Source organism: Vitis vinifera, chromosome 10 (assembly GCF_030704535.1).
Source record: "Vitis vinifera cultivar Pinot Noir 40024 chromosome 10, ASM3070453v1".
NCBI classification, from domain to species: domain Eukaryota; kingdom Viridiplantae; phylum Streptophyta; class Magnoliopsida; order Vitales; family Vitaceae; genus Vitis; species Vitis vinifera.
In genome coordinates this window covers 1,274,670-1,288,336 of record NC_081814.1, presented here as the reverse complement: position 1 = coordinate 1,288,336, position 13,667 = coordinate 1,274,670, and the positions used below count along the sequence as shown (strand labels likewise).

General features: G+C 34.8%; 2 protein-coding genes across 4 annotated transcripts; one reads left to right on the top strand and one right to left on the bottom strand.

Moving 5' to 3' along the window:
- The first annotated feature begins 263 nt into the window (after positions 1-263).
- Positions 264-7,615, top strand: LOC132254534 (polyadenylate-binding protein RBP45-like). Of its 2 annotated transcripts, XM_059740389.1 has the most exons (7): positions 264-812; positions 1,887-2,361; positions 6,082-6,137; positions 6,217-6,347; positions 6,444-6,540; positions 6,618-6,797; positions 7,181-7,615. In XM_059740389.1, exons 1-7 carry the CDS (start codon positions 492-494, stop codon positions 7,181-7,183), a joined length of 1,263 nt encoding a protein of 420 aa, XP_059596372.1. In that variant the 5' UTR covers positions 264-491; the 3' UTR covers positions 7,184-7,615. The 2 variants fall into 2 exon arrangements, with proteins under 2 accessions (XP_059596372.1, XP_059596371.1); XM_059740388.1 differs by having other exon boundaries at positions 388-812; positions 6,618-7,615.
- A 268-nt stretch (positions 7,616-7,883) lies between these two features.
- LOC132254535 (uncharacterized LOC116803646) lies at positions 7,884-11,922 on the bottom strand. 2 transcript variants are annotated; one of them, XM_059740391.1, is made up of 5 exons: positions 11,772-11,922; positions 8,951-9,183; positions 8,434-8,511; positions 8,281-8,332; positions 7,884-8,158 (listed from the first exon to the last, which is right to left on the bottom strand). In XM_059740391.1, the coding sequence occupies exons 2-5, from the start codon at positions 9,161-9,163 to the stop codon at positions 8,082-8,084; spliced, it is 420 nt and encodes a 139-aa protein (XP_059596374.1). In that variant the 5' UTR covers positions 9,164-9,183; positions 11,772-11,922; the 3' UTR covers positions 7,884-8,081. The 2 variants fall into 2 exon arrangements, with proteins under 2 accessions (XP_059596374.1, XP_059596373.1); XM_059740390.1 differs by having other exon boundaries at positions 7,884-8,511; positions 11,772-11,908.
- Positions 11,923-13,667: the final 1,745 nt, after the last annotated feature.

Genomic DNA, 13,667 nt, shown 5'->3' with positions numbered 1-13,667 from the left:
TAAAAGTGGTGATATAATTATTATTTTTTTTAATAAATTTATTTTAGAATTTTAATTTTTTTTATATGTAGCACGTGGAACCAACCTAATTTTGTCTTGTTTTGAAAAAACAATTAAGGCTTTGGAGAAAAATTTAAAATTTTTACAAAAATTGATGAAATTCAAAAGAAAATAAATAAATAAAAACTTTATATATTTGTTGATCTAATTTTAATTAGGCAAAATGGATTATAAATTTAAATCCTACCGTCTGATCAAAATCCATTCTCAAGTGCTGGGTCAACAATCTGATGGCTTCATTGTGGCGTTCATGATAGTAATATAATCAAGCGTCACAGACAATCTCCCAGATAAGCCCATTTTCCTGCGGCCACGTGTACAATTTTTTTTGGGTATAACTCATCGGATCAGAATCCATTCATCTACTGTTACCCATTCTAGGGTTAGGGTTAGGGTCTCCGTTCACTGGACTTCTTTCGACGCTTGTAAACATGATGCAACCATCCAACGGCGTCGTTCCACCTCAGATGCCACCTCCGACAATGGACCAACAGCAGCAGCCGTGGATGATGATGCAGCAGCCACCACCCCAGATGTGGGCCCAACAGCCGCCGCCCCCGCATCAGGTGGCGCCACCGCCGCAGCACCCACCCCAGCAGCCTCAGCCCCATCCCCATCCCCAACAGCAGATGCCGCAGTACCAGCCTGCGCAGCCCGCAAGCGCCGACGAGGTTCGTACGCTTTGGATCGGAGATTTGCAGTACTGGATGGATGAGAACTACATCAATGGGTGCTTCGCGCATACTGGGGAGGTAATCGCTTTCGTTTCGTTGCGGGTTATATATATATAATGATTTGTGCTTGTGTGTTTTTTTGTTTGTTATGACGATGCTGCTTTGAAAAGTCTGCTTTCTTTTAGGATCTTTTATTTTGATTTCTGTTTTTTTCTTTCAATATATTTTTTTTGATTTTGTGTTGGTTATGGAAGGTTGTGGTTTCGATACCTGTTTCTTTGCTTTGTATGTGATGGGAGAAACTGCAAGTGATTAATGAAAATGGTTTTCTCAGAGTCAATTGCATATCTAAAAATGAAAACAAAAAACATATTTACCTTGGATTATTTTCAATTGTTAAATTACTTGAATTTTTTAGAATGCCAAGAACACCTAAATATTTTCTAAAATGACCCCCTTGCAGGAAATGCCTTGGAAAGCAGATTTTGAATATGTATTATCAAGTTCTTGGTGTCTTATTTGTAAACCGAAAATATTACTTATTTATACTACCAGTCTACCGTGTAGGCGTTTGCTTTTAAAATTAAAATATAACACTGGTATATTCTGGAGCATTATTTGAGTAGTGTGTTTTATTTCTGCTATATCTTCCTTTTGTTATAATAATCGTGATGATTTCTATTCTTAGATGTAGAAGTTGCTTGAAGAATTTAATTTATAGCTTGGGTGGGGAATACCCATGTTGTATTTTTCAGAATTTTCATTAAGGGTAGAATGAATAGTACATACTGCACAAACACAATTTAGCAGTGTATATAAAATCTTTATGAATTCAATGTTTGTTGGGTTACCTTTGTTTAAAATGGGCTCTTTTTTTCTTCCTTCCTTTTGGCATTAAAAGCGGATAGCTATTAGTGTGATTTCTTGCATATGTATAGTTTGAACTTAGAGTAGGCTATGTGGGTGTGTCCCTAGTTATAATATGAACTAGTGATTTTGAGTGGAAATGGGGCTCTTACTATTACTGTTAGTAAATGTTGACTGATGTGGTGTTACTAATGTTTGTGTGTGAAAATATATTTAGTTCTTTACCTTTTTTATGGGTCGGATTTGTGTTGTGGTTTCTTCTAATGAAGGTGTCTGCTCTTGCAGGTTACTTCTGTGAAACTTATTCGTAACAAGCAAACTAATCAATTAGAGGGTTATGGTTTTATTGAATTTATTTCTCGTGCTGCTGCTGAAAGAATTTTGCAGACATATAATGGTAGCCTCATGCCAAATGTTGAGCAGAATTTTAGACTAAACTGGGCTTCTTTTGGAGTGGGTGAAAAACGTCCAGATAATACTCCTGATTTCACAATTTTTGTTGGAGACCTGGCTTCAGATGTTACAGATTACATGTTACAAGAGACATTCAGGGTTCACTATCCCTCAGTTAAGGGTGCTAAGGTTGTGACTGACAGGCTTACTAGCCGCACGAAGGGCTATGGGTTTGTTAGGTTTGGAGATGAAAGTGAACAATTGCGAGCCATGACCGAGATGAATGGAATGTTCTGTTCCACTAGACCCATGCGTATTGGACCAGCTACTACCAAGAAAACTGTTGGCAGTGAGCAATACCCAAAAGGTATGTTTCTCTTTTATGTGTTTTGCTAGCCTGCATTGGGTAGATTATACTATGTTGCATTTATAGGAATCTATTATTATTTGAATTGGATATTGATGGTCTAAGGTTTTGCTTTATGATCATGCACCTTGATATTTTAATTTGTCTTTTAGAAATGGTAAGGTGGATTATTTAATTTTCTAAAATATTGTTTCATGTGCAGCCTGCTAAATATTATGGTTAAGTGTGATTTCTTTCAGTTATGTGCTTGAAGATAAGCAGCAGTTTAAAAAGTCATTTCCTTCCAGTACTTACCTTTAAAAAATTTGGGTATGAGCAATGCTGTTTAAATATTCAAACATGCAAAAACTCATAGAACTCCTGTTCTCTCAAAGCAGGGTGTCAAGAGGCTCTATCGTTTAGGGGTCTGGAACTGATTTCAGCTGAAATGGTTACCCCTTTAGTTCGTGGCCTTGCTTAGGTCAGTTTTCCTGTTAATGTCATAATTTGTCCTTTATTTTAGTTTTCCTGTGGCATTTGTTATGCTACATTTCCGAATTGTTTTTCCAGTTCCTTTTATTGATTGAGCTGTCAGTCAAGTTACATTTGGTTATTTTTCCAGAATTTGTTGATAGAGCTGTCAGTCAAGTTATTTTCTTTACTGTTTCAGATGCTCTTTTTCTTTTTCTTTTTCTTTTTGTCCGTTAATCAGGCGGACAATCCACTGCTTTAGTTTCCTGTATACCAGTTCCTCATGCCATTTGCATTCTTGGTATATTTGATTTTTCCCTCTGTTGATCCCCCATGCTTAATGCTGATTTATTTTGCCAAATTTTATTTCCTGAAAGGGGCTCTCTCTGGAGTGCAGATGGCAATTTTTATGCAGTCACTTGAAACTGCATGTAGCAGGCATGGTGACTGGCAAATGTAGCCACGTGGTTCATTTATAGCATTCACCAGATTAGGATGTTTCTGCCTTCCTTTGCCTGTTCAGACGTTTTTCCTTAATTTTTTTTTCTTCTTTTCCAGTTACTGATAAATCCAGATTAACTTCTAGTATAGCTTGTCAACTTCTTTTATTCACAGAGGGATATGATAGGTTTTCTTAATTTTCATGGATTCCTGAAAGTATTAATATGGGTCAAAAATTTCCGCCCAAGAGGTCTTTTTCTAGCATTTCCAGTTTATCTCAACTTTGCTCTCCAGAATGCTGAACTTCAACTTCCTGTCTGGAGAAATGTTTGTCTGCTTTTCAGTTTAATGTTAGTTGTTTTTAATTAAATTTTTTCCATTGTTGAAGTAATGAAATCATTTAAATTGTTTAAGTGGTAAGGGGATTGGGGTGAATGTTTGGAAGATTCCAGATTCAATTCCTAACAAGGAAAAGAGATGTTTGTTACCTATCAAAAACTATAAATGAATAAGTTTTATTATGTTGCCAATCATATCATCAGTTATCACTCCTGGGATATCAAAGATCAGGCACATGATGTACATGTCGTAGCATTTTTCTTCAACCATGGTATGGCTTAGTACATGGATTGTCCCCTGTTCTGAAAGACGAGTCATCTAGGAATATTGGCTTGTTAGACTGGCCATGCCCTGATTCTTGGTGTTGTTTTAAGTGATTCCTTGCTTCATAAGAGGCCTGGCCTAGTGTGCCCATTTCTATTAATAATATATTTGAAAGATCTAAGTTTGTCAAATTTATTGCAGACATATGATCAGTGCATTTGATATTCTTTACTTAAGGCTGAGAATTCAAACTTAGCAGTCTTGAATGTTTTGTGTAATTTAGCTAGGTGGTTTTGCATTCATTCTATTAATAATATATTTGAAAGATCTAAGTTTGTCAAATTTATTGCAGACATATGATCAGTGCATTTGATATTCTTTACTTAAGGCTGAGAATTCAAACTTAGCAGTCTTGAATGTTTTGTGTAATTTAGCTAGGTGGTTTTGCATTCATTCTATTAATAATATATTTGAAAGATCTAAGTTTGTCAAATTTATTGCAGACATATGATCAGTGCATTTGATATTCTTTACTTAAGGCTGAGAATTCAAACTTAGCAGTCTTGAATGTTTTGTGTAATTTAGCTAGGTGGTTTTGCATTCATTCTTTTTTTACTAAATTATTTTTACTGCTAGCTAGGATCTAGGATTTTATGGCAGAAAATAGTTGAGCATCTAAGACTATTATGAGTTTGTTTTTTTACTAGGGAAGTAGTAGTGGGTCGGTGGCACATGCAATTCATTTGCCTGTATAACACAATATAACCTCCAAAAATTAGTAGAAAAGATATAGAAAGTAGATTGATTGAGAAGTTATAGTTGAAGAGATTCAGAGATTGTGGATTGATTGTGGATGTAGAACTTGAAAAGATTGAATTTGGATTGGGTGAGAAGTTAGAGACCAGGAAAAGGAGAGTTTTTGAAAGAGATTTCGGATAGTGATTTTTTTTACTGATTTAAACTTCTAAAATATCAAATTATAGTTAACCAAGTTTTAAATTCATGAGAAATGTGCGGGAGGAATAAAGATGTCTGCTTTCTATGTAACATGGATATTGATGCAGTTCTGTTATTTAATTTTGGTTGACTAGGTTGTTATGGTTAACAAATAGAATATGCTTGCTCAACCGACTCAACTAATAGTCATTGACTCATTCTAAGGATATGTAATATAATGTTTTTACTATTATATTATGTTGTGTGGAAATCAACCTAAGCCTTTTTTTTCCTTGATAAATTAGAAAAATGAATTTATTAATAGCGCCAAAGAAACTGTATACCAAAGTACACAGGACAAACTAAACTTATTTCCTTTGTGGAAACCAAGCTTATGAATAATTAGGAGGTTCTCGAGTTGAAAGTTTTCTGAAGTTATACCGCTAGAACATATATGGAGGAGAAACACTCAAATCTGTCTTGCTTGCTATTCAATGTATGAAGTGAAGAAGGTTGATATATGTTGTCATTTTTTCATCTCTTAAACAGTTTCAGCTTCCATCCTTACAAACTTTATGTTAATGATTTTCTCATCTTGTTCCTTCTTATGCATTAATTATAATTCAAGAGCTAACATTGGAGTAGATGAGGGAATGGTCTTTAGATGCTGACTCAATAAGTCAAAGTAGCTGTAGTGTGGTGGAAATTTCTTGGAGTGTAGGTGTTGGTTGAAGAATTTGCTAAGTGGTATAATTTCAACATTGGTTCACTGTGTTGAGAAAGAAAGGTGTGGTTAAACATGGTTTCAAGGTGGTAGGCATTCTTATCTAGTAACGTTTTGATAGACCAGGACCAGGTGCTCTGTAGTTAGCTCCTGATGCATAGCTTTAAGCAAGAAATGTATTGTTGCTATACATGCAATGATTTGACTACAAGATCATCAATGTCCTATTTCTGCCAGAATTTGTTTGTTTGTATATATTTATTTCTTATTTTTTAGTGAATTTGTGGATGTGAAGATATTTTGTTTTACAATATTTGAGGGAGAACAATTGTCTCAGCTGGAATAAGCTGAAAATAGCGCACGCGCATATGTGAAATTTTGGATGAGCAAGCATTCTGGTATTCTTCTTCGGGGTTTTTAATGATTTAGTAGTACTCTGATGTCTTAGTAGTTCTAGCAGCAATCCTGACTGTGTATTCATTTTGTTCACTTTAACTCTGCATAGGAAGCATCATATCTTCAACATTCATTTCCTTTTTGTCTTCACCCTTCTTGTTCATTTGCAGCTTCATATCAGAATTCTCAAGGAACTGAGAACGAGAGTGACCCAAATAATACAACTGTGGGTATCCTTTTGTTTTAAATCTGGAAGTTACATTTTACTTTTCAATTTTTTTGTGACTCGACATTTTGCATTTCAGATATTTGTTGGTGGTTTAGATTCCAGCGTCTCAGATGACCACTTGAGACAAGTTTTTAGCCAATATGGCGAGTTAGTTCATGTTAAAATACCAGTTGGCAAGCGATGTGGATTTGTCCAATTTGCTGACAGGTAAGCCATCCTGCCTTGAGGCATCTATTTAGTTGACATCATGATACATCTAACCTGTGCTCCTTTGTTCTGTTCCACACACACATGATGGACCAGAGCTTGTGCAGAGGAGGCACTGCGGATGTTAAATGGAACTCCGTTGGGTGGTCAAAATATTCGACTCTCATGGGGTCGGAGTCCTTCAAACAGACAGGTTATTTTTCTATACTTGAGTTCCTTGCCTTCAGAATTTTAAGTGTGGAATTTGACATGAATGTGACAATTCTACAGGATCCATCTGTTGGAGCTGTTCAGCCTCAGCCAGATCCAAACCAATATGGTGGATATTATGGATATACACATGGATATGAAACATATGGATATGCCCCGCCTGCGCAAGATCCTAACATGTACTATGGCTACTCTGGATATGGAAATTACCAACAGCCACAGCAGCAGCAGCCGCAGCAGGTGCAATATAGCTAAAAGCTTTTGGTTTATTTTATGCGTTGTTATATTTTGTCGGTAAAGATATGAAGTAATATAAAGGTATTCTATATGGTTTTTTGGTTTTGTCATATATAAGCCTATGGAAAGGGGAAAAGATCAGGGAATTGAATTTTCTGTTCCATATGGTTGATGCGCTTACTTTCAAATCGGATATCTGCTGCATGATCCTTTAATCCTTCATCGTAAGGCCAATTAGTTCCTTGGTTATTGTCAACAACAAAAAGGCTTTTTGGTTTATTATTAAGGGTGGATGTAGTATTTACTTGGTGAATAATTTTATGGTATGAATTTATATTTTTACTGGATACAAGGCTTGGTAATAATATTATGTTGCTGCATTGCAGTGATTTTGATCATAAGCCGGGCAGTGGAGTTAAGAGGTCACTTGAAGATGGAGGCAAATATCTTATTCATATCGGAGTATGCAGAGTTTAGTTTGTTCCAGATTGACACTGGTAGTAGGGATATTGGCTGCTGCATCCAATTCTGTGTGTTAGTGTTGATAGGTCTTTCTTTAATGCTGTTCAATGGAGAGCGGGGCCTGCCTTTCCAGGCGCTTGCATGGTGTTTACTTTTTCCTTTCTTCCCCCTCTTCTACTCTCAAGTTGTTTGTTAGGCTCTGGGTTTAATTCACCTATCCTATACGTAGACCTAAGTATTGGCGTTTGATTGATATTGTTATTCTAATGACTTTCTCTGGAATTGGTCCTATGTAATTTGGCGTTGGATGGCTTTGGTAAAGTAGGAACTTTCTACAATGTGGAACTCTTATTACTCAACTAGTCGACCAAGTCATTTTGGGATTGTGTCCGTTTGACAATGTTTTTAGGAAATATTTCTAACTTACAAAAAAAAAAAAAAAACCATCGAGCATTACTAATCACCTGTCAAGTAATTCTTCAAACAACATTTGTGATTTTGATAGTGTTTTTTAAGTTTTATCATCAGACTTAATTTTTCTTTAAAAACATTGTCAAACATGCTTTTTTTAAAAAAAAGTGTGATTGGGGAATAAGGGGAAAACGTCAATGGACCACCAGAAGCATGTTTAGGAAGTCTTTGCTGTGAATCCACTACAAAATGATGGACCATCATGAAGATGATCCTCCATATGTTTTACAAGAAAAGGGATTTAAGACCAACAAAAAATATACATATGAAGCACATCCCGTGCAGCCAATGAATGTTACTAATAAGAAAAAGACAGAAAAGGAATTGCCACCAATGGGTGCCGCTGCCCGTTCTTCAATCTGGCTTCTTCAAGTTCAGGCAATTATCCGCAGCTTGGCTGAACAACTCCTGGACTTGCTTCAACTCCTTCTCTGGCACCACCAATTATCACAGGCACAGTTAATTCAAGAGATATAACTTGAAAAAGATAAAAAGAAGTCGTTATTGGCAACAGGGTTATTTTTAAGGTCCCCTTGTATATCAGAGTGTTCACCTGCAGCTTCTAGTTGCTTCTGTAGTTCTTGGCCCACAGTATCATTTTCAGCCTGGACAAAATGCATATGAACCGAAGAATTAGGAGAAAATACAACCACACTAGAGTGTGGCATTGTTGTATGGAGAAGGGAGAAACAGTCAAACCATATACCTGGAGTTCTGCAATCCTTTTCAGTTGAGCTTCTTCACCTCCCTCGGATAATGGAAGTGCTGCAACCAACACATCAAACTGAATACAAATGTGCTAATTAGATTTCCCAAGTGGGATAAATTAAAAATAAAGTTTAAACTGGCCCATTATGTTTTGAACTAATATGCATAGATTTTACCATTTAATGGGGTCATTAAATCCTACTTATTCACTAAAAGGTGCCAAGGGGCTACAAACTATGTACAAGTAGCATTAGGATCATTAAAAACAGAAATCATGAGAAAATTTGAAATTGTGGAATTGCATGAAAACCTATAACTCATCCTATTCATTAGTTATGTTTATGGATCTCATTTTCTTTGATAACTTAATCAAGGATGATTCATAATTACTACCTTCAAATGTCATATAAGAAATTATTCCATTACTGGGGTCCAGGGAAAGTCCGAGCATGCCCTTAAAATGGCTCTAAATATTGATTAGAAAAGGACTGACAAACAGCAGCAAATTTGCTAACCTGCTTGGCAGCCTTAACGAGAGCAGCAGACATGAGCTTGGGTTGGTCAGAAATGTTAGGGGTATCCTCTGTAAGTGTAGGGATTGGAGGAGGTTCCGGGTAATTAGGGGAGAGTCGAACTGGAGGAGCATCCCTCTGTAGCGTCCCAAAGGTATTGAAAGCAAGAGCAGCAATTGTATTCACTTGTTCTTGTAGTTGAGATATTATGTCCATCCTGTTTTCAAACTTGCCCCCTGAAATTCAAAGTCTGATTAAATACATGTATTAAGAACCTCAGTCAAAAGATCATGTAAAAAGAACCACAATTCTCAAGCTGAGATTCTAGAGTATGTGAATGCATTGCCGATTTTTGGATTTGGATTTGTCTTCTCCTGCAGCCTCACATTAATGTACGTTTGCCTACAGTTCTGCTGTTCCATCCAGCAATCCCAGCATCTATTCAAGCTCTGTTTGATACTTTTTCCTTTTCCATTTATAGGATCAGTATGTAAAAGAGAATAAGATATCAGTGTTTTCACCATCTATGGATGGGAATGCTAGGATTTAGGGTTGCAGTTGGTTTCTTTGTATTAAAGTGGCTTGTTTGCAAAATCCATACAGTTACCCCTCTAAAAATTAATATTTGATAAAATCCATAATTTCTTTTCCATGAACTAGCATAGTTCCACGTAGTCCATATGTGTTCCCTAGGTACTTGGGTTGCACCCACGTCGGTGTTTTCCCCATAATTTTTTTTTTCAATAAGAAAAGGTTTTGCAATGGATAGATAGTAATTCTATTACCAAAAAACTAATGATATTAATAAGAAAATCTTGTTATAATATTAATTATTAGAATATAAGTACCCAAAGACACTCTGCATAAATATAAAAGAAATATTACTAGCCCAAGGAAACAATAGTCTCATATATGAAATACTGTTCAGTGAAGAACACCAACTTTAGTTCATGAAAAGTAGCCATAACCAGAAGCCTGGAGTCTTATAAAGTATAAGAATGACCCTTGAACTAATGTAATTAACTATTGTACAACGCCACATTTTATCAACCACCGCAATTCATGAGATTCAAGGGCTTTCCTTCCCTCCCTTCTTATCTCTTTCATCTTCTCCTTTTCCTTTTTGTATGTTCTCTTTCTCTCTCCATTCGCCATTACAAGTCCATGCTATTGTGCAGAACCCGTAGTCTCCTTTTTTCTTTTTTTCTTTTTTGTTTGATAGGCAGGTAATAAAAAATCCCAAATATGCTTAAAAATATGTGCACAAGCCCTTCTGTTTATGTATGAATCTCCACACTGCAAATTTTTTTTCTTCTTTCACTTCCCCTGGTTATTAATTATGGACAATTATGTAATGAGTCATCACAGCCAGAAAATTTATTTATTTTTTGATAGACAAAAAAAATTCATATTAAAGGCGCCTGACAAAAGGTGGTGCACTCCATGTACACTGGGGTATACAAGAAGCACCAAAAAAGAAGCCACTCCAAATCCACAATGGAGACATAGTTGACAAAGGCATGCTAAAAGCAGGTCTAGGCTCAAGGCACAACCACTCCATAGTTATAGCACCTCACCTACCAAAGTATGCCTTATCTATTTTCTTTTTTTAAAAAAAAAAATTAAATTAAATTAAATATATATATTATTCTTGAAATTTCTGATAGTAAATTGGAATTTTATATAATTTCATTAGTTTTTTGTTAGATGATTCTTTCAAACGTTTGGAATTTTGGATTTAATTGAATCTAAGTCATATTGTATAAAATTAACATGCATCCTAGGTTGTGCTTCACTTTGTTCAGGTGTGCGCTTGGGTGCTGCACTTTGTGCCTGAGCCTTGGACGACTTTTGCGTCTTAAGTGCACCTTGTGCCTTTGGCAGCATCTCTCCTTTAGCTCTCACGCCCATATGTTCACCTTCTTGCTTTCCTGCCCCCATTATTATGTTAAAGGGGAAAGGGCTCTTCTCAATTCTCAGTTCTCAGTCTCCTTGTTTTACGAATGAGGAACTGGAAGGTGGCAGGCATTTTTCCCAGGGTCAGTCATCCACTATGAATGAGCAGGCATTTTTACTAGGTCATAATGAATGGTATACTATTAGGCACTATGACTGAAAATTATCTACAGAGCCCAATGGTGTACAATTAGGCAACCCTGTAGGGACCCTAATGGCCATACCACTACAAAAGGGTCATAACGAAGTCTTTGATCTGATGTCTCTTCCTCATAAGAGGTTAGGTTGTTACATCCCTCCTAATGCACCAAAATAAACAAATCAGGGATCTGATGTCTCTTCCTCGATAAAGATTGGGTTGTTACATCCCTCCTAATGCACCAAAAAATAAGCAAAGTGGGGCTATTCCTCCAACCTCTATAAACAGAGAGCTATCACCATTTATAAACATAACACCAAGGACCTTTATTGATTTACAAAGGACTCCATCACATAAACAAATAACAGCAATTCACAATGCATTCCAATGCACCCCTAAAATCAAGTCAACAAAGACACAGCCCCAGCCCTAGCCCTAACCCTAACCCTAACCCTAACCCTTGATTTTGGTTCTAGAGAAGAATTGAGAGGACCAAAACGTAAAACAACCACCTCTTACAGTACTTGGAAGAAAGGAACTGAATCAATTGTGAAAAGGCACAACATACATATAATATGCAGTTAAGATATGGCAAGAGGGATTTCCAGCAACAGATCCAATAATTAAATACGATAACTGAAACAAAATTTATATAACAAAAGATTCAAAGAAATCGAATTCGAACAAAACCAAAAATAAATAAACAAAAATGTAAATTGTAAGACATACCTTTGAATTTAGAAGTGAGGAAGTTATAGCCAGTAGAGTAGAGAGAGAAAGGAGCGGGAAGAAAGAGAAAGGAGTGAGATTCGTAAACGGAGAGCTTCTCCAGACACTCTTGAGAGTCGCTCTGAGATGTAGCAAATCAAATGACTTTATAGAGATATTAAAAAAAAAAAAAAAATTCTCTTTAAAAATAATAAAAGTCAAAGAGGTGTAAAATTAGAGGCTTGATTTTGAAAAACCCTTTTCCGTTGATAATGTTTTTAAAATAATTTATATTATAAAAAAACATTTTTAAAAAATAGGTATTTGATAAAACTTAAAAAATATTTTTAAAAATTAAAAATCACTTATAGTATTTATTGAAGAAATATTTGATTCCAAAATATTTTTAATAATAATTAAAAATATTTAATATTAAAGTTCTTTAAATAAAGCCTATGTTATTTTTATAAAATATATTATCTAAATATTAGACTTTTTTTATAATATATATATATATATATATATATATATATATATATATATATATATATATATATATATTTTAAAATATAATTTTCAAACATAAAATAAACAATCATCAAAAGTGATTATAAGTAAACAAGATCGTTGGACCAAAGTAAGAAATATAAATATTTCCTATTTGTTTGTCTTAACCCTAAATAAACTTCAATTTTTTAATATCATATTCATATTAAGAAACAATTCTCAAAAATGATTTTCAGCAACAAAATTAAGTTTGAAAAACAATGTTATTCTCCTTATTCTAAGCAAGACAATGTGAAAAAGAAGTGATGAGCATGTTACATTGATTCTTAGAAAAAACAAGTAAAAATACTAGAAATTATTCTCAAAAATAATATATTAAAAAACAATTAAAATGATTAAAAATTGTTCTAAATAATTATCCTTTTTTGAAACAATTTTTCAAACAACCCCTTTCTCTAAAAAGTTTGTCAAACTTGTTTTATAAGACAAAAAAGATACAAATTTATACAAATTTTAGTAAAGGACAATAATTACCGAACAAACTCTAAGAGTGTGGATAAAAAACCATTGCTTGATATTTGAAAACAATTTTAGTAAAAACAAAAAAACATTTAGCAAATGCTAAAAATCATTTTTAAAAATATAAAAAATAACTAAAATTAAAAATAATGTTTGGAATAATGCTTTGATAATTGACGCTAATAAAAATCAAACATACACGTATATACATGTATTATAAAGCTTGTTAGATAGATCGAAGGTTAATTACGTCTATCAACTCCCCTTGTGTTCGAATGTCGTGAGCGTTTGAATGAACACATTATAAGATTATGGTTATATGTTTTTCCTGATAACAATTGCTTTTAGAAAGGTTGATAGCGTATGAGGTCCTACAAGTGATATTAGAGTTAAGGTCACAAGTTAGAACCCTAGGGGTGTTACAAATCGAAGGTTGACTACATCCATCAACTCCCTTTATGTTTGAACCTCAAGGGATTGAACTAAAACCCTTTATGTTTGAACCTCAAGGGATCGAACTAAAATTAATCCTATATCTACAATCTGATTTTCACAAAAGTTTAGTACCGTAAAAATACTACAAACAAAAGCTATAAAAACATTTTACAAGCTTAAAAGCACTTTTACAAAAATCTCACAGAAATGGGAACCAAGTTCCATTGGCGATGTAATATAGAGATAGCGACTATATCACCAAAGTAACATGAAATAAGGCTTCTCAAGTGCTTTTATACGTATAAGTAGAATCATAATTCAACTCAACCCCATGAGACGTTGAAAGCTACCGTGTGGTTCAGCTCTGTCAATAGTTATATCCTTCCATAACTAGCCCTGCCATTGTTTAAAGCATTCTGTGAGCTGACTCAAAGGTGGTCTTGGGCAGTAGAAGCA